This window comes from Hyposmocoma kahamanoa, unplaced genomic scaffold (genome assembly GCF_003589595.1).
Source record: "Hyposmocoma kahamanoa isolate Upper Pololo Valley unplaced genomic scaffold, ASM358959v1 101, whole genome shotgun sequence".
NCBI classification, from domain to species: domain Eukaryota; kingdom Metazoa; phylum Arthropoda; class Insecta; order Lepidoptera; family Cosmopterigidae; genus Hyposmocoma; species Hyposmocoma kahamanoa.
The window spans coordinates 3,634,595-3,656,614 of NW_020653333.1; the positions used below are offsets into that span (position 1 = coordinate 3,634,595).

Consider the following 22,020-nt stretch of genomic DNA (forward strand, 5'->3'; position numbering starts at 1 on the left):
GGTTTTTCCTCCCTGTCTCGCACTTTTTGTATAATAACGAATAAAATTAAATTCATTCTCTTTCTAATAACGAGGTTTTACTTCGCCGAACGGCCCCTTCGATGTATAAAAGTGGCTTCATTCCTTTCAGACCATTGTTAAGAACCGTTTGAATTATTACAAAAATTTTATATAGATACGTAAATAAGATATGAACAAATGTATTTGTATATTTCTTAATCATATTATCAAAGGGAAAAAATACAATATAATAGGGCTAATCAAAGAAATTTGATGTTTGAAGATAGGTTAGTGTTTCGACAATGAAAAAACAGTAACTATTACTTAAATATAGAAAAATATATACATGATCTGAAAATAAGTGTCTTATTTGGAATTTAATGAATGACGTATAGGTCTGTTGTTTAGGTCTAATATTAATGATACCTATTTGGTGACATACACATACACACAAAATACAGCCGAATTGTGAACCTACTTTTTTAAATTGGTTAAAAATAATACTCATATCAATGACATCCCTATAATTTTACGTTTAGATGACAAGTTTTAATAGCATTCCTAACCCGCCTGCTAATAATGGTGGCAATTAGGAGAATACCTTCTTTATGGGTGGATGAATAGATTAATTTAATAGATAAGTGCTGAAATGAGAAAAATTTGACTTTGTACATTATTCGAATCAAGCATTCTATCCATCACTTATAATACACGGAACGTGATTTCTTTGATTCCAAGGGCGCTGTGATATAGGCCATGTTCAATAGAAATAGATTTCTTTTCTGCTTTCTCAAATTGAATAGAAACGAACATTATATTACTTACCTTATAAGTAAGTAATATTATATGTAAGTATATATACACAAGACATACAAGAGATTGAGGTAGTTATTATACAAATTGATCATAATTACTAGACTCAAAAGTGATAAGTAGCCCCTCCTTCCTCCTTTTCCCTTTCGTGGTCCTTGATATTCTACGAAAAGTGGACCTACTATCTTATTACACTATTATACAGCAATAGAGATAGATAGATATCCATAATTTTTAGACAATATCCTAAGGCAATTAACACACTGCACCGCGCCCAGTGACGGTGCGCGGTAACGCGCGCGGTGGCGGAGGCGCAGATCTGCGTCAACGCGCGGTTTAATCTACGCGAGGGCAGCGGTCTAGCGGCCTGGTGATTGTACATGTAGCTGAGATCCTTCTTTGCCAAGAATGGTTAATAATACAGCACTCATTCAGGACGCTGCAGTTATATTGCCTATTTGGTTTTTGTTTACTCAAATAAAAAGACACCGAAGATATATAGATAACATTCCACCTAATTACAAAGATTTAAGAAAATATGAAGATTAATTTTTCAACTACACACGTATGTCAACTGAATCCTTTGATTATTTGTTAGGGAAAATCCAAACGACAATTACTGGAATAGACAAAAATTGATTAAAAATCTGCGCGGTAGTGCGGAGCGCAGTATGCCATACCCTGCGGTTCGCAGTAAAACCGTGCGTGACACGCTCCCGCGCAGAGAAGAGTTGTCAGTGTGTTCGACGGCGCATGTATTCCAAACAAACCGCCTTAGGTGCATCGTATATTTTTTAACCAACTTCAAAAAAAGGAGTAAGTTCTCAATTTGTCCGTATGTTTTTTGTATGTATGTTACGCGATATCTCATTTTCATTTGGCATTTGTGACCCGATATTGATGATTCTTTTTTTGTTGAAAAGAGGGTACCTTAGTAGTGAAGCGACAGATACGATACATTGTCCGTTTATTACTAACTGACAAAGTCAAAGGCAGAGCGTTACATATATTACACTCCCCTAGCGTTATTATGAAACCCTGGAGACAAATACAAATCACTTCATTAATATAAATTTACAAAAATCGCTTATAATCTACTTTTTTAATTCTATAGCGTAACTCATAAGTATGAGCGCCGGGCGGTTGCCTGCCGCCGGGTACCCCGATCATGCCAGAGTGCCCCAGCAGAGATCCTAGTAAGTCGATGAATATACAATCACCTGTCGGAAGCTAGTAATAGGGGACAGCGTGTGGTTAAAATAATAATTGCAAAAACCGCTTACAATATACTTTCTTAATTCTAGGGCGTAAATCATAAGAACGAACGCCCAGCGGCTGCCTGCCATCGCAGCGAGTCTCCTTTGCACTGGTCGCTGATAAATCTTGCGCCTCAGCCCACTATCCCATCCTCGTTGCCAGTGAGGTATTTGTAGCAAGCAATGAAACGGCAGATACGTTGCACAGTCCGTTTATTCCTGACTGACAAAGTCAAAGGCAGAGCGTTACATACATTACAAAGGATATTTCAAGTAACTGCAGGGCCGAGGTGATTCAACCGATTGAAGACACACAAGTCTATAGCCCGCATTACGTCAGCAATTGTGATCAAAAACCCCCGAGAACTCCCAACTCCATCAACAGATTGTGTATAACACAAACTTAAGAAACTTTGAATCTATATTTGTGTTACAGTTGAAAACACAAACTGTAACTATATTATTAACAATTCAATGAAAACGTAAAAATACTACATTTTCAACAGACCTCAATAAAATTTAATTCACTTACATCTCGAATATTCTATTCCCATTTTGTACGCAACGGGTTGGAAAAATCCTGTGTGTAACAGTCGATAAAACTCTGTCTCACATCCATCCGCATTTAGGAGGACAGCGATAAGTCTGGTATGACCCTTGGGCAAAAAACAATCAAGGGATGGTCATAACTTATTCACATGAGTGAGTCAGGCAACTGATTTGTGTATAAATTCATAATGAGACAAATAATCTTATGATTTGTATGGACACATTGTCCTTTACAATAAAAATGTCACATTTTATTGTGACTGAAACGACTTATTAGAAAATGACATGAACAAAAACATTTAAATCGAAATATTAAGATTCCGAAGTCTCTGATAAAAACACCAGAACTGCTGAAAATTCAGCAGCTTAATTTCGGTGCTGTAATTTTTTTCAATAAGAGATCTTAACATTCAGTTGTGTTAGACATACAGTCGATGTCCATGAGATACCTGACTCCTAGCCAAAATGTTGGTTCTAAGAGCCTTCTTACACATTCAACAGAAAAGTGTAAAGGAATTCCAGATTTTTGGTTGACATTTGTATTCATGTAATGTAATTAAAAATCAATTTGGCTTCAAAAGTTTCTTAAAACATTATTTACTAATGATGCAATAAGGAAGTCGTATCAAAATGAATTTTACGATTTACATGTTACAAGTTCAGTTTCTTTAACTCCGTTCTTCGCACCGATCTACTCAGAACCAAATAGTCGGTTACGGGGTCAGGTATCTTAGTTCATCGACCGTCGGTTAAATTTGCATCCTCGTCACTCCGTTTTTGAATGAAATTCCTTTTTTACTTTTCAAGAATATCGGGCAATTAAAGCTTAAAATATAATTTATAGACTCTTTTTTAGTAAAAAAAATAAAGGTTTAAATATAGATTGTCCTATAATAATTTCTAGTAATTCTGTTTGTGCCTATATTAATGGAGGTTACGACGTTTAAGAATGTAACAGACTATTTAAAATGCTTTTTATAGCTACATGGTTGTAACTAAATTATTTTTTTGTTATTGGTTTATCATTTTTCTATAAATAAAATATTGTTTATTTTGTTAAAAAGATAATTATTTTAATTTCCATATAAGTAAAGTCTTCTGTCACATCTCAAGACGGAGTATTTACTCCATAGACCGCCTTGTCAAGCAGAGTACAGGGCGCTACACAGCGCGGAAGATGACCCATGCAGAGGACAGATCAAATAAAATTTGCAGTATGTAGTCCTTCGAAAGAGTGCACCAGAGAGTCCACCAACAGAGAGAGATGGCGAGATATCATGAAGCGAGTCATAACAGCCCCTAATAAACGTATTCCGTGTTGACCACGACCGCTCTATCAAAATTGCTACGGAAAAGAAGAAGAAATGTGTCAATAGCAACATTTATTTAAATAATTATAATTAATTATAATTATATATAGTAGTTATAATTCATTGTAATTATTTAATAATAATTACAATGAATTATAACTACGTTAGAGGATTGTTAAAAGCAAAGCTACAAAAAAAAAACAAATCGATTTCTGAAAAACATTATTATTTTAAGATATGACTGTCAAAAAAAAGTAACTAGAAAATTTAACATTTGTTATCTTTGTCTAAAGTGACATCTGGCCGAAAGCAAATGTAGTCTCCGAAACTATGAAAGTAATTATTTACACGAAATTGTGGATCGAACAATTTTTTGGCGTTAAAATTATGATTTGTTTGTGTGCGTTCATTTTTAAATCTAATCTAGATTAGGTAAATTCTTTATTTGGAGAAATTTTACGTGGTTTGTAAGCGAGCAAAACCTATGGTGTTATCTTTTCAACATCGTAGTAGGTGAAACTGTGAAGCCACTCTTTTAAGAGTGATATCAAGAATTGACTCTTTTGTTAAATAATTTTAACTCAGACAAACCTTGCAAAAAAGTTTCCCATCCCTTCAATGGGTTAAGGTTTAGGCAAGATCTCGTGAATTGTTGCCATGCCGTTGACTTTGAAAAATACACCACTCGATTCGGGCGATTCTTTTTTACTATTTAGATTATTCTTTTACTTTTTAACCTCTCCTTTTCTATTTTACTTTTTTAGCGATTTCTTTTTTTTTTGGACTTTGATGTAGGTAGACGGGAAGTTGTGACTTGTCCACTGAAGTTTTGTATAAAAGAAAGCTATAGACTTTAGAAACGTAAGAAACTTACTTGTGATTTTTTTCACGGTAATCGTAAATCTTAGAATAATAACGCATAGAATAATAGTTTCATATCAAACGAACTGTCACAAGTGAGGCAAAAATAAAATTCATGTAGGCTAGTTTTAGTAGTACGTTAATTTTCGATTTTAGTGAATATTTATATAAAAATACAAGTTGAAACGCGTTACTTCCTTGTGGAATGTGATGTTAGTATCTATTTTATGTTTGTCTGACGTATTTTTACACCGATTTACCGCACATTTCGTCATTTTTAGCTAAAATTCTAGAGCTGTTCGCGGTGTAAGTTGACCTTGAGCACTGAAGGCCCGCTCGCACGTGTAGGCCCTTTGGGAGCGCTTCAATTTGCCTCACTTAGCGTGTGCGGGCTAGGTTTCTATGCGTTATTATTCTAAGTCGTAAATCTAAAACAGACTCTATAAGAGTATTAGCAATTTTTTTTTGCAAGAAATTGTTTCGATAACTAATACAAATTGTTACCTACTTTATTTATTTTATTATTTTTTATAACATACATAGCTTTACAATAAGTAAAAAATACATAAAGCGGTGTCACATAAACCTATTAAAGATTTTTCTGTACACCGCTGCATACCATATTGCCAATAATAAACACAAAGAATAGGGTAGGTACGAAAATATTCCGCTCCTTCCCACCCGACTGACCGATGGTTTTAGTCATTAACATGAACCACTCTTTCTGTCGTAATTAGTATACGGTATGTTTAATTTTCAAAATAGTAAATTAGTATGTTTATAAGTTAGTCAGTGTAAAAAAGTTAGGATTAGAATGCTTAGGCTCAACTCACACTGCGGCAGAGTCGAAGCGTCGCGACGCGTCATGTTTTTCGCCTATAGCATATTCATCTATATTTTCCAATTATTAAGGTACAAATTTGTGTTTTGCAAATATGGAGTCGAGCGGCGCTTGGCGCACTTGGGCGCCGTGAGGCGTCAGACGCCGACCAAACTGTGATCCCGGCGCACTAATGCGAGTGTCGTCGCGCGTCGCCTGGGGGTGGAGTTGAAAAACAGGACGCGACGCGACGTTTCGACTCTGCGCTAGTGTGAGTTGAGCCTTATTCTCAAACGTTATAGTTTATAGTAATGTAATAATATAAGTAGCATATAATAGTAAAATTACAGTTATATTTGAAATGTCATAATTATCATATTTATTAAGGAGGTTTTAGTTTATCCTTTATGTTTTTGGAGTTAAGCTCGTCTTTTGGTGCTTTATCCGCTCACGCGATGCGCTCATGCTACCGCAAAATGGCGGCTATTTGGTTTCACAAATTAGAAAAGGATTCAGTTTAAATACAAGTTTTTAAAAATAAAAATTATTATTCTGCATTGTTAAATAAATACCCTCCGTACTAAAACAAAAATATCTCCAATAAAATGCAGTAATACACCGCAAATCCTGCACTTAAAAAGCACTAATGAAATTTTTGGTGTACTTGGGTAAATAATATTCCGTTTGAATGGTTCTAATATTTACCATGAAATTACTCCTTAAAGTATAGTTTATAAACATTTATATTCAGGGTAAACTTTTAAAAACGCAACTTACGGTATGTTTTCAATAAATAAACACCGACATCACCAGCCCAAACAATAACGCACACGATTGTCGTGACGTATTTTTGAAGTTGTTTATTTTTTTTAATGACAGACCCCGACATTAAAAACTTTATGGTTTGCTAGAGTAGTTAACGAAATAGCAATTAGTATTAGATTCTTTTACCTGTTATAACTTCGATATCCGATAAATCGATATAAAATCATCACCGGCACCTCTAGGTGTGGTATGCGTCCAGAGACGCATGAATCGCGTGAGCGGTTAGGAAGAGCATTTTTTTACTTTACGATTCATATTTTTTATTTTTATCATACCAAGTAATCGAGGCCTATGTTCAGTAGTGGATGTCTTTCGGCTGATATGATGATGATGATGAAGTAATGCAACGAACAAGTCATGCGCCTGGTGGTATGCGACACGCCTGTCCATAACAAGCTCCATATCTATCTACGTTAGTTTTGATTATAGTGACCCTCCCTACCTTATCTTAGGGCATACGAGAAGGGCACTATAACCTGGAACTTTATAAGTTCAGGTTCTGACCCCAGATCAGCCAGTGTACAGAATTGTCACAGACCTCTGTCACTTGACTTCGTCCGGTTCTTCGAGAGGCTAGTGTCTCGCTATTTTCCAGATAGGTACCGGAGCCGTAGGCTCGCTCGCTTCCCGTTGCGCATTGCACAACTAGTGGTTGCCACCGCTTAGCCGTTGACTCTGTTGAGTCCACTACCAAATCTCCTCATTGGTGGCGGAACTGTAAGGCACGTTTACTTCCCGACGCCGAAAAAACAACGTCTCTCTAGAACCCAATAACCTAAGCGGCCTGTCCATAACAGTTGCAAATCACCCAGAGCATTAAATCGTGATGGATCATCATCCCATTTATACGTCCCACTCAGGCGAGGGTTTTTGTCATAGTCCTCCACGCTGGCCCTATATGAGTTGGGGACTTCACACGTTTTCCGAGGGATGTGAATCTTCTTCGACCTGCAGGTTCTGGATCACGATGTTTTTCATCATCGAAAAGCTCATGGTGAATTTCAAATTAAATTTCCCATATAAGTTTCGAGAAACCCAGAGACGCGAGCCGGGATTCGAACCCACTGCCTCTGCTTGAGAGGCAGTAAAAAAAAAAAAACCCAAGCTAATCAAAATATTTGTGCAAGAGTCACAAAAATGTAATAAGAAAATTAAGTCGTAGGGATGCGAAATTGCAAACCCTACGACAAACGACGAAAGATGAACCCTTAGCTGCGCGCGCACGGGAGCCCCGCGGCGCGAGGTGGGCGCGCGGCCGCGGCCACTTGCCTTGCGGCTGACCCGTCGCGACACGCGTGATGCCTTGCTGCGTGGGGCGCGCGTACGTCGTCATCTCACCACTGAGAACCTGGGTTTGAAGTCTGAACCCCGGCCCTTCTATATCAACGAGCGCCTAACGTCGATAAACCGGCGCCTGTTTTATCTTGTCAGGCAAACTGCAGGTCGTTTGCAGTGGAAGTATGTTTGGACCAGGGATGGCCGGATTTACGTAAGGAGGGAAGCCGGAGCCCCCGCTCATCGAATACGATGTGAATCCGATTTGGTGAAAATTTTTGGTCCCGATGGCGTTTGTCCCCCCCCACCAGAAACTGGACTACAATAATAACTATAATCTATGCACACATCTTAATTTTTTATATTATTGTAGGTCTGTTATTACTATTACCTATGGTGCGTAGTCATGTGTGTGGCTGTATAATAATTGCAAAATATTTTAGACTTATTTACATATATACAACTAATTTACTTTTTTATTATTTTTATACTTTATATTTATACTCTCATGTATTTATTAATTCAGCTAACTACAAATCTAAATACACACAAACATTACATATTATTATAAATATACTTTATCTACAGCATTATAACAAACACAATTCTCAACATGCAATACACACTAACTACATATATGAATATACACAACAAAACTCCAACATATGCAAAATGGACTTACACACACTATTGCACAACGGAAAGGACTTATTAGTCATCTCATCAATATGTTATCATTTGTCAATCACTATGGGAATCACTTATTATTTTATTTTTATCGCCTACAAATTAGTTATCTCAAATGTTTATTCTAATTATTCGTATTCAATTTTAACGTAAATTTAAGTTGGGTTTATTAAACGTGGGCTCGTTAGGTACACGCCACGATGAATTTATAGTTGCCATGGACCGACACGACGTAGATATCATGGCAATAAATGAAACGTGGTTAAGGGACGGTGAAGAGGGCCGCGCGCCGTCGGTAACTGGCTACCGATTGCGTCATATTCCCCGACCGCCCGCTGTGCGCTCGCGCGGCGGTGGGGTTGGGTTTTACATACGACGGGGCGTTGTTGTCCGTACACTACCTCATCCACCGGCTCCGCTCGTTGAGCAAATGTGGCTGTGCGTAAATGTAAATGGAAAAAAGTTACTGGTAGGTACTGCATACAGACCGCCCTGGCTTAACGTAGATACGTTTGTAGATGCTTTAGCTGAGAGTTTGAGCTGTTTTTCGTGGTGCAATAATGTGGTATTGTTGGGAGACTTTAATATTAATCTCCTGAGTATAACGGATAGCAGCACCAAAAAGTTAACAGATTTTCTGACGAGCCACACATTGCACCAGTATGTAACTACACCAACGCATTTCACTGAGTACAGTGAAACACTTATTGACACCATAAGCACCGACATAGACAATACTGTGGTAGTAGTTGATTATATACCTGAGCTGAGTCGACATGCGTTTATCACCTGCACATTAAACATCGTGAAGGCAAAACAAACACCAGTACGGATAACTCGCAGAAATCTTCACACTATCGACTACGAACGGTTCGATGTGGATCTGTCTACCATAGACTGGATGAGAATAACCCACTTAGAGGATGTCAATGACATGGTGAGGCAATTCAGTGAATGTTTGGTGGGTTTGTTCGATGTACATGCTCCCCTTCGGATATTACATGCCAAACAGCGCCAGTACCCGTGGATTACCTACAATGTGAAACAACTTGTAAAGCGCCGTGACGAAGCACATGCGGCGGCACGACACAGTGGCAATGACTCGCAAAAATCTTACTATAAGGACCTCAAAAAAGTTGTTAATGATGTGTTGATAAGTGAAAAAAAGGCTTACTACAATCATTACGTAAATAAGCAGAAAGATTCTCGAGTATTATGGGCACATATAAAAAAAAATGTTAACATAAAAAGTAAACCAGAGCTACCTACACATATTTTTAACGATCCTAATTTAATAAACGACCACTTTTTGAATGTGCCCGGTAGTCAACAGTCATTACTATCAGATATAACATATTTTCAGCAAAATAGTAAGATAAACACAAAATTATCACTAACAACAGTAGAAGACAATGAGATTCTGCAAATCATGCGATCATTAAAGTCAAACGCGGTTGGTCTCGACGGGATATCACTGGACATGTTGCGGTTGTCGTTACCTGTCATACTGCCTGTTGTTACAGCTATGGTGAACAGATCTATTGAAACCAACACGTTCCCAGTGGACTGGCAGCATGCAGTCATAAGGCCTATTCCTAAAATTAATAACCCTTCCAACTTGACAGATATTCGGCCCATAAGCATACTGTCTTGTGTATCGAAGGTCCTTGAGACAATTGTAGCAAAACAAGTAACAAACTTTCTAGAAAGTCACGAAGTTCTTCCTAACGTACAATCTGGGTTTCGTAAGAAACATAGCACGACAACTGCTATGATTAAAGTAGTTGATGATATCCTATCTGCACAAGACAATGGACAGGGCACCTTGTTAACACTGCTGGATTTCTCTAGAGCCTTTGACTGCATTAATGTTAGCCTACTACTAGCTAAACTGCATTATTACGGATTTGCTGACTCCACCATCAAATGGTTTGAAAGTTATCTGAAAAATCGGTCTCAGTGTGTTGAAATTTCTGATCTTAGTGGTTCTAAATTACAATCAAAAACACGTGACGTTACGCGCGGAGTACCACAAGGTTCAATTTTGGGCCCTATTCTCTTTATAATCTACAGCGCGGATGTCATAGATCAAATAAAATTTTGCAAGTATCATATTTACGCTGATGATATACAGATTTATATATCTTGTAAACCATGTGATACTCCTGAAGCCGTGGATAAGTTAAACGAGGATCTAGAACGTATAGCCTCCTGGTCAGATTCAAATTCATTAGTGCTAAATGGCTGTAAATCAAAATATATGGTGCTGGGTACAAAAAATCAAATAGCGAAAATTAATAGTCGTAACGTTACTTTGGCGATCAGGGGCGTGAACATTGAGCGAGTAACTGAGGCTCGGAATCTTGGACTCCTTATGGATGAAACACTTCACTTTGAGAATCATGTGTTAGGCATCGTCAAAAATTGTTTCTATAGGTTAAAGGTATTATATAACATCAGAAATTACCTTAATACCGACATTCGCATTAAGTTGTGTGACTCACTAGTTCTGTCAAAATTTAATTATATGGACGTGGTGTATGGGCCGCGACTGTTGAAGCGCACGGAACAAGTAATTCAGCGAGTGCAGAACGCCTGCGCAAGGTTTTGCTTTGATATACCACCACGCACGCACGTAACCCCTTACATAAACAACGCAAATATTTTGAAAATGAAAATGCGAAGAGATCTACACTTAGCTACAGTTCTGTTTGGGGTTATAAAATACAGAATCCCGTCTTATTTGGCTGACGAGTTGATATGGTCCCGGGATGTAAAGACAGCTTTCACCAGAGCGTCAGCTTGGTCGCTAGTCCTGCCGCGCTGTCGCACCGCCGCATTCCGTGGCAGTTTCAAATTCGCCGCAGCGAAAATATGGAATGTTTTGCTGCCGCCGCCACTCCGTAGTCTACAAACGGTGCACACGTTTAAAAGAAAATACAAACAATATCTGTTAGATATTCAAAAAAATACCGTATAAGTTAACGTGGGCACTCACCGTACTGTTTTCGACTTATGGCATTGGTGTGCGGCGGTCATCGTCATCAATGTTCTGCGTGCGGGATGGGGCAAGTGCTAATGGCATTTTTACGCTAATATTTTCGGTTGTCTATTTTGTTCCTGAAAAATTTTACTGATTATTACTATTTGACATATGACACAATTCTTATTTAATTTTTATATTTCATAATTAATATACAATTCATTATACAATTAAAATTATTTATGATAATCTGCAATCGGTAGAAGTTTTAAATATTGGTACATACCTTTTATGGCATAGGAGACTGCACACTATTATGCGTGGTAAGTACCTACGATACAGGACGAAACCTGTTTGCTTACAACGGAGCTGGACGGAGTTGCCGCGCTTTGTGGCTCGTGAGCCGGGGACCCCTCTCGCGCGCCTACCCGCTCGTCTTGCGTCGCCCACGTGACACAAATCTCGCAATTGATATCTTTTATAACTAAATAAGTCCCATTTTTGTTTGTTGTAAATAATAGACATTACATTGCATATGCTTATCACTGCACATATGTATCAAATGAATTATTTAAGTATTTTATAAATATAAGAGAACACACCATACTACATTATAGAAATATATACGTAATTTATTTTAGTTTAAACGCGACACACACGTCCGGTACTCACTCGGTTTTAGGGTCCACTGAAAATCAGCGTCACAGCCTTGTCCCGGCGGTGACATTAGCTGAGTGGATCCTATTACATACGCCACAGCCGCACACATAACATCTACTTCCAGTTTTATGATCGAATAATTATTTATTGCCAAAATTTTATTTTTAATTAATTTTATTTAGTTTTCTTTTCTGTTATTCATTTTCTGTTTGTTTTAATTTAGTTTGTTTTAAGTTTAATTTAGTTCTGTTTTATTTTAATTTTTTTTTTTTACTTTTAATTTTTTACTGTTTATTATTGTGTTGTGGTGTTTTGTAATAAATGTATTCTATTTCTATTTCTATTTCTATTACAGTTTTTCACTGTTATTAATTTACCCTTTTTAACATACTTCAAAAAAAGGAGGAAGTTCTCAATTCCAATGTTCTTTTTTGGTTTGTAAATGTGTTACGCGATAACTCGAGCTTTTTATTCCGGAATCAATTTTGATAATTCCTTTTTGTTGCAAAGATTATTACGGTATTAGTCCCATTTAAATTTAAATAAAATCTTAGAAGAAAAAGTTAGGGGATGAAGTTTGTTTCGCGCACTTTCCGGTAACCAATTTCAATAAAACTGTGACGGTGTGATCTCCTTACACCGTCATCTCACCTCTCTCCGCTTGTATCCTATCATTTTTTTAATTTACATGTATTTAAATTTTAAATTTGAATTGTTCCATCTTCCTTCACTTTCTCATTTTGTTTTCGTACCACGGTCACTCCCAGGTCGACCGCCACAACAGTCGGAGCTATTCCAAATTCCATAGCAAATAATCGCTAATTCTGGTTCTTTACTGCGTTTATAATCATTAAATAAGCTAAATCATGTGTAATAATTTATAAGTCTACAGCCTTTGTGTACCTATATCTGTAATTCAGTTACTCGGCCCATTTAGGGGTAAGTGCCTAAATAATAAAGTGTAGGGAGTGTTTTATATTGTTGTACCTATTTTTTTAAATTTACCTTTTTATTGTTACAGCCCTTTCTTTAAACTTTACTTCTTTAATAAATTTAGTGGACCGGAAGTTTCCCATTCAATTGCCGTGAACCTGTTCACGGTTAGTTAGGGTTACAACCCTTTCAAAACTAGGCAAATATATGCAATTCTACGAACTTTTGAGGTGGATTTTTTTTAAATAAAAAATTATTGTCTTTTAACTTTTCCAATATGCATTACGTTTAACTCTTGTTAAGCAGCTGTTATGGTTAAACGTGCTATAGGCATAATTATATGTATAGTACATTACTGAAGAGGCCGGAAAGTAAGGGGTTGCTGAACGAGTATGGGTTACAAGGACGCCAGCGAGGCCTTGTATTAATACGAGTCAAGCAGTCCCCGTTCCCGCCGAGGCATATATAGAATTTTTCTTAAATAATGTGAGAAAATAATAAAATACTAAAGAGAGGAAGTTTAAGAAGAAGTATATATATTAAAAGTAATATTTGACATGTTAAGACAATTGCTAAAAAGAAAAAGTTATTATTTTTCCAGGCATATTAATACTATCTGCTGAACTTCTGATGACGCGTTTGAATTTGTATCTATTATACTGTTCGCAATCGCTCTTTTCACTAGCTCTGATTTTCGCGACCAAAATACAAAAAAGGTGAAAAAACAAAAAAGTACCGAAAGTAAAGTTTAAATGTTAACGCTCTAAAATTTCTTTGTTTTAAGTAAGCGGTATAGTAGGTATTTTTAATTCTCGCAACTATGAACACTGGGCAGTTGGCTGTATGAGTTTTTCTTTTGCCTGTTTACATAGTTCATTATTAGTAGATAGATTTAAAAGTTTAGACAAAAGGACAGTAATGGATTTTCATATTGACTTTGCAGGCCTTGGCCGGGAAGATGTCGCATGGTCCATAAATAACAAACTCTCCGTGTTCGTTTTTGAAAGTAATGCAAACATTTCCGAGTATGTTTGAGGAAAGTACATTTTCAGTATTAGTAGAGCTCTTTAAGAGAAGAGTTTGTCCAGGGAAGTGTTGCCACCTTACCTATTTCTGACGTCAAGCAGTAATGTGACCATTTCTCACGAGTTGTTCGTCCCGTTACTTGGTGTCTTAGTTAAAATTAAATTTCCCGTACATATTACACCTGACATCATTGTAGTTCCAAATTAAACAGTCACAGCGTAGTAATGGTGCGAAATATTTGTATTTTCTTGGATTCAAATTGGACTTAGTGCACAAGCGACATCCGACCGGTACGACATAACGTCCTTACTAAAAACCTGATCGAATGAAAAGTAGAAGTAAAACGTGGCATAAGACGATCGAAAATAAATTTCTTTAACGAAATCAAAAGAAAAAAGAGGGACCACAACATAATAAAAAGTCGAAGCTTTGTAGAGGACAAATTGATGTTTACTATACGGACAAAAGCCTCTTAAATCTAAGAGAAATATAATAAACCTATTGCAAAAGATACGAAATAAAATAAGTGTATCATGGAAAATATGTAATAAACAATAATAACAATGTTTATTTAGTCAAATAATCATTTATTTCGTAGGTAAAACAAATTTACACTTGAAAACGTCACTTTTAAACTACTTTCAGAACGAGCAAGAAACTCTAGGGATTGCTCTTTTCAAATAAACTTAAATGCTATGGAATACACTTTGAATCCAATTTGTGTGGATTCTGGAGCCATGTCTTTCCATACATCTTTACTTGGAACGTAGTCTTCAATTTTTTTAATCGAATCGAATAACGAAACCATTGTTATTTTAAGATATGTCGGATGTTTATCGCAAAGACACGATTAGGTTCGGTTAGATTAAGTTAGATTTAAAAGAAAAAACATTTACCTCGCAAAATTACTTTCGAGGTTATGAAAATTCGAGCTAACGTTATTTCTGGATTAGTACCGCAACGCAATCCTTAGCAAGTTAACTTGCAGTATTCGTAGCATTAATAAACATACATTTAGGATGTATATTTTTTATTCTGATTGTCATATTTTATCGTTATATTCAATTTGTTTTTTATTCTTTGTATAATACACTGTAATATTAAGAATATTCTGCTCAATTTAATGCAAGCTGTGTTTGATCTTTAAATAGTTGTGCATTTAACTAAACACCATTAGTTGTAACTAACTAGCCGTGAACAGGTTCACGGCAATGAAATGGGAAACTTCCGGTCCACAAAATTTATTAAAGAAGTAAAGTTTAAAGAAAGGGCTGTAACAATAAAAAGGTAAATGTAAAACAACAGGTACAACAGTATAAAACACTCCCTACACTTTATTATTAAGGCACTTACCCCTAAATGGGCCGAGAAACTGAATTACAAAAATAGATACATGAAGGGTGTTAGACTTATAAATTATAACACATGATTAGCTTATTAACAGCTGTGACTGTTGTGGCGGTCCAACTGGGAGTCACCGTGGTACGAAAACAAAGTGAGAAGTGAAGGAAGATGGAACAATTCAAATTTAAAATTTAAATACATGTAAAATAAAAAATGATAGGATACAAGAGGAGAGAGGCGATACAAAAAGGTAAGATGACGGTGAAAGGAGGTCGCACCGTCACAACCCTTACCATTATAAAATGTACATGTATTGATGTAACAATTGCTGATGAACCTCAATAAAAAAAAAAAATTTAATGTAGTTTTTAAACTTAGGAAATGATAATCTTAATATATGCTCCGGAATGTATATGGTTTGAATGTCAGCCAGCAGCTTTACTCCACATGAGAATTCCGTACAACATTATACATTTACCTCTACATATTTACGAATAAATATTAACTATATTACATATTACCAGACAATAGTGATGGGACCTAAGAAGTTCCGTAGACTCAGCAAAATGGCGGAGTGTTTCGTCACACAGGGCCGGGCAATGTTTGAATTACTTTTAATTGTACTACGCGTTTGAAATACAATTACTATTTTTTTTATACTTTAATCTATCAATTATAATTTCGTAAAGTATGAACCAAAAGTCTATGGTACTCGCTACTGCTGAAAAAATTCATTATAGTTGGTGTACACAGAACTATAATGAGTATAAAGAAAAGAACGTCGAATTTTTGCTAATTAAAACAGTCTCCTTAAACGCGTCATGCGTTCCTGAACAGACTAACGACACTTCTCGAACGCTGTACTGCCTCCTGGTTGGTTAAAATATATGCAGTACTTGGCCAATCACAGACACATAATTTCCATCTGTTATATTCTATTCGTTGGATTTTGTTGTCGTGGATTGTTAATAAATAATATTTTATTTTTTAATTTTGGTTATAAGCAAAACACATCCAATGCATTGCAATGATGCGTTTTACAAAGGAGTAGAATTCCCTGCCTGCAGACTTGTTCCCCGAATGCTATAACTTGAGCCTTTTCAAGGCGAAAGTGAATAGGCATTATTTAAGTGTGCACGCTATTCTCATCGCCGACTTTATCGTTGTTTCCCATCAGGTGGGACAGGAGTCTAATGCGCACTTGTTTACTTATAAAAAAAATGTTATTTGTTATGTAAAGCTGCAAAGTTGTTGTTTGACGCGAGTGCTAGTATTGAAACCTGAACTGAATGATCCCAAGATTGAACCACGAGCGAAGCGAGTGTTTCAAGTCACGAGATGCGAAACAAGTTTGCTGCCGAGCGAAACACACAACTTTTCACCTCACTATAGTGAGGTAAATGGTAGATGAAAGAAAAACAATTGAACTTATAACAAAACGGTTTTAATAAACAAAATTAGTTAGGTATCATTGTCAATTTAATGTCAACAATAATAAGAATAATATACCAAGGGATTTATGTTACTTAAATAATGTACGAGAAATCGCGTAGTTGAAAGTGTCATTATGTTTTTTTCATGGAAAGAAAAAGTTAGCTGCACCACAGTCCATCGTCAAGTCACCAAAAACCTTTTCCACGCTAGTATGGATACAACGCTTTTGCGCGCAGACTTCTAATGAGAAAGAAAACCTAGAGCTAATGAGGTGAAAAAAAAAAATTATATTCACGTTTTATTTTGGGTTAAAAAGAGGAAAAACCGCCTATCTTCAATTTGAGCCATATTGTTTGCTAAGCAACGTTGAGACAAACATCACGCATGTGCCCTATTTCCACGGGGTTAATCTTTATACAGTCGATGTCAATCGATTTATTTCTTATCATAAGTAGCATACAGTTGAATCTAAATCTTAACTGTAAAGCTGGGCCATAACCACGTCAAATATTTGGCAATTTCATATAGCAAACAGTACAGCGCCCCTAGCGGTCATAAATAGAAGCAATATTTTGTATAGGTAGATATTGTATATAAAATTTGGATGCTAACAACTGTCATTGTAAACCATGGTTACCGAACCCGGGGATATTACAGCTATTCTGCGGAAGTATTAACGTAACAATTTAACAAAGTCACTTACAGATGTGAGTTAATTTAGTAGCAGTAGATCTCCTTGTGAAAGAGTTCGTCCAGGAAAGTACTGCCACCTTAGAGCCTATACACACGGCGTATTTTATACGCGCCGTAAACATGCGTGTCGTCTGCGCCGCAGACACGTTATAGTGAATCGATTCAAACAGACTTTCATGTAGTTGCTTCATTTCAAAAATTAACTGAAATTATCAAACAAAACTAAAATTAAACCTATCTCTTATGAAACGCGCGTTTCTGGTGCGTATAAAATACGCTGTGTGCATATACTCTTACTTATTTCTGCCGCCACTGTGCAAATGATGTAATTATAAATGATGTTGGAAACCAATACCTTGCTAGTATTGTCGCAAGCATCGCAGACTGTTTCGAGGTGGTGAAAGAGGCGCACGGCGCCCCCTAAGACGTTGCACCATGTGTAAAGCCACCACCGCATAACGGAGATAATGGAAAAAGATGGACCGATCAAATGCAAGAATCATAGTTTATCGAAATTTACAGTTTTAAGGGACGCATTATACAAAAACTTATGGAGGTAGATCACCCCCTCCAGAAGTACATACCATAGTCTAGCCTTAATGAAATGAAAATGCAGAAGGCACGGTCTACATAATTTATTGTAAAAAGAGGAAAGGAAGAGGCTGTAACAAATAAAATGATATAAAGAAATACAATTTTCATCACACTTGCTCTTAAACAGTACCATAAACACGCATGCAAAGTCGGCTGTAATGTGTTGAATTATGCCCACGGGCATTTCCATTACATTGGATAACGGATTTAAAAAAAAAAATAACTGCACTGTACTTCTCTTACCTATATGTTAGGATTAAGCAAAAAGTTATAATGCTCAAAAAATCTGAATTATTTCGTATAAGCTTGAAGTTTTGTAAAAAAAACAAAACATTTGTTTTAATTAATTTTTTAAATTCAAATTCTGCAGCATTTTTAGTATATTAATTTTATATCTTTACCATCAGGGCAGTATACGTTTTTGCCGTTTAAATATTTTAGTTCGAGGTGTATACTTTGTCGTCTCCACAGTTGGGTACTCTGCTCGATGATAATTGGAGGATAGCGGTGGCGTTGCGTTTGGGAAGCAAGGTGTGTGAGCCGCACCGCTGTGTGTGTGGCACAATGGTGATTGAGGACGGACACGGACAAGTTGCCAACGATGTGCGGGTCGTTTTCCTAGACACCACGCCTTAAATGATATTGTGCGACGGGCGACGGTGTCGGCTAATGTCCTTTGCGTGCTTGAACCCCCGGGTCTGGGTCGAATCGACGGCCGAATGGTTTGACGTTGGTTCCTTGGCGGAAAGGTCGTTGTCTTCTGTGGGACGCAACATGTGTAAGTACTTTTGCTGCGTCCCATTTAAGACAAACTTACCGGTCGCGGTCGAGACGGCGGAGCCCTGGGGTTCGGAAGCTCGGGACTTGTGCAAAGGTTGGGTCGCCGACTCAGAGACAGGGGCTGCGATCACCACTCTGGGTCGTGGTTGGTTCAGCAAGTGTCCATTGCCGTTCCGCGAGGCAATGCTGCTAGTATAATGGGATCTTTTGAGCCGGGCACGATATGGGGCGTGATTTTTTTTTAGGTTAGATTAGTTTTTTGAGATGTATTATCTATATAAGTATATCTGCCCATCTGTTTATATATATATATACACACATAAAAACCCGCTATTTGCAAAATCTGTATAATTGTTGTGTTGTGAAGCGATATTTATTAATATAAGCATTGACTTACAAATAAATGGACGACGGGTCTAATACAAAAACCACGAAAAAAATGTCCCAAGTCAACCTATTCGAAATTTAAATTGTAATGTCATCGCAGTATCGCGCTGTCAGTCGAACAAACGAAGACTAAAGCGGAGTTTGGCGCTTTGTATACGATTTTAGCGCCTTACAAGTGCGGACACTTTTTAGCGCGGACCCGACGTCCATATAATTGTAAGTCAATGAATACAAGAAACAAATTATCATTATATTTATTTCCTCGCAAATGTGATGAAATACGTTGTATGTAGTACGGGCGGTAAAAAATTCCAGACCTCGAGTCATTGACTAATATACTCTCGTTAATAATTTCTTATTTACCGCCCTTCTTTTACAAGACTAAACACAATACAATATACTCACCCCGAAAGGGCCTATATTACTTTCATATGAAACGACGTAACCTTTTGGGATACAGGTGATGATTTATGGGCATTTATTTTCGTTTTCAGAATTTTGATGGGAGTGACGACGAATCGAATTAACATAAGAATAGTGACGGAAAACGGAATTCTAGAACGATTCAACATTTCAAAGTTAAGAGGGTGATAAAAAGGTGGGATGACGATGAAGGTTACCATCATCATAACACTAAAAGCGGTTACACACGGTGGCTTTTAGCAACGATACAAATGCGATGCAAACGCGATGCAGTCGCTAATCCTTTACGCACGAACGCGATTTTCAGCAGCAATGCAAACGCGATGCAAGCGGGCGACTGCATTGATACAAACGCGCGATTGCATCGCTACACTCGGGACTTTTAGGTGATTGCATCGATGCAATCGCGCGTTCGTATCGATGCAGTCGCACATCTGCATCGATGCAATCGCCTATAAATAGGCGATAGTTATAAATAAAAATCTGAAATTGTCCGGGCCCACCGTATCCTAAACACGGCTCTGACATAACAGGTATAATCATCCCCTGTTCGATGATAAACCCGCATTGCATTCATGCATATTGGAACGGGTGCAGCGAATCGGGATCGATACAATAGTAACTTGTTATTGCGGCGTATAGATAATAATATGCTTACTAAACTGCAGCCAAGACTACTACATATTTTATTACCATATTTTGCATAATATTTCTTAGCGTGGCAACCTATGTAGAAATCAATCCCATAAGTAGAAGTCGCTCGAAGATGACTAATGTAGCCAATCTTCAGGACACGTGAGTACACCACCAACGTAATTATAGTAAATAGCATCAATGCAATCGCCTATACACCGCACGTGTAGCGATGCAATAGCGCGTTTTTCGATATATTGAATATATATATATATAATATACAATACCGTGGATAGATAATATAATAATAATAACGCACACACTCAACATAGCCCCGCACTAGGGAAAACCCTGTGTCGCGGGTGCCATGGACACACACATAGAAAACCACAAATTGCACCCAAACTTACGAGAGAAATAAATGTAAGCCATACAAACATTTCTCCCGGCCCGGGAATCGAACCTGGGAACTCTGCGTGGCAGTCCGGCGTGGTAACCGTTCGGCCACGGAGGCAGTTGATAAAGCAAAGCTACATATTCAGTTCGCCCTTAAAGCAAACACTTCAAAATCATAATATATTGTTTTCATATCGAGTGTGGAAAGGAATATACTGATACAATGTTTGTTTAGGATCTTGAACAGTCTTTTTTTTACAGCTATAGAAAGCCTTCTACACGATTTCAGAAAAACAAAACGGGATTAATTTCCTACGGCACGTGTAAGGAGGTTAAAAAGAATTTTTGATCAGTAGCTCTTCTTTCTTGGCAAATTGTAGTTCCTTATTGAGTCGTTTCAACTAATTTTCATTAAGGAAGATCGCTAATTACAGTGGGCGTTTATAAAAAAATTAAAATTAATGATAGACCGTTTGAGATGAAAGTGGAATAATCTATACTAGCTTTTCACGGACTTCAAAGAAGGAGAAGTCAGTTTGACTGATTTTTTTTTTTGTATTTGTTACGCGTTTACACACATTTGTGAACCGATTTTGATGATTCTTTTTATGTTGGAAAAGGGGTACCTCACTAGTGATTTCCAAATTTGTAGAAAATTTAATTGTGAAAGAGTTCGTCAGTTTTAAAGGGTGCTGGTGAACTTACACCCAGAGAGAAGTTGACAAGTTCCATGTGCCTGTAATTTCACCAGTACCCTTACCCTTCATAACTGGAACGCAATATGCTCATATTCACGCACGCAAGCTCGCACGCACGCACGCAAACAGAGAGAGATACGTACTGCACACACCGATGTCTACTTATATTAGTTACTGTTATTAATTGAACCGTTTGACACTCGTCACTAACTGTTCAATATAAGTTGTCTTAAAATTAATATGAGTTGTCTGATTGGGTGGAAGCCTGGTGAGCTGTAGCTCTCACACAAATAGCGGTGATACTTAATATTGGTGTCTTTAATGTGAGACTTGTGTAATTGCTGCATTGACAAAATAATCATTTATTTTGTCAATGCAGTTTAGCCTAGTTTCCAGTGGCAGGAGTCTCCTTTCCAGCATATAATACCTTTGCCTGGAAAACCCGTTCTTCCGTAACTTGTGTTCATGCGTTATTTCAATAATTCACTAATACAATAATTACATAATACAATGCAACAATATGACTCAGTACTTATGCGACGGCTCTAGATCGTTATTAACGTTACATGGTATTATTGAAGATAGCCGTGAAGATTTTAGCCGTGGGGCGACGGCTTAAGAATACATTGTCGCCTCCCCA

The 22,020-nt window shown here is 37.2% G+C and overlaps 2 protein-coding genes across 2 annotated transcripts in view; one reads left to right on the forward strand and one right to left on the reverse strand.

Annotated features, from left to right (window-relative positions):
* LOC113230428 overlaps positions 1-7,767 on the reverse strand; it is a 186,053-nt gene extending 178,286 nt beyond the window's left edge. Inside the window, exon 1 of the mRNA XM_026464362.1 lies at positions 7,615-7,767. Coding sequence (XP_026320147.1) covers positions 7,615-7,767 — 153 coding nt within the window. The remainder of the gene's footprint in view (positions 1-7,614) is intronic.
* An 846-nt stretch (positions 7,768-8,613) lies between these two features.
* LOC113230437 lies at positions 8,614-10,388 on the forward strand. Its single transcript, XM_026464373.1, has 2 exons — positions 8,614-10,266; positions 10,380-10,388. The coding sequence occupies exons 1-2, from the start codon at positions 8,614-8,616 to the stop codon at positions 10,386-10,388; spliced, it is 1,662 nt and encodes a 553-aa protein (XP_026320158.1).
* The last annotated feature ends 11,632 nt before the right edge of the window (positions 10,389-22,020 follow it).

What these genes read in the sequence shown, in the direction of transcription:
- LOC113230437 (XM_026464373.1), top strand. Translation starts at nt 8,614, where the DNA reads ATGGACCGACACGACGTAGATATCATGGCAATAAATGAAACGTGGTTA.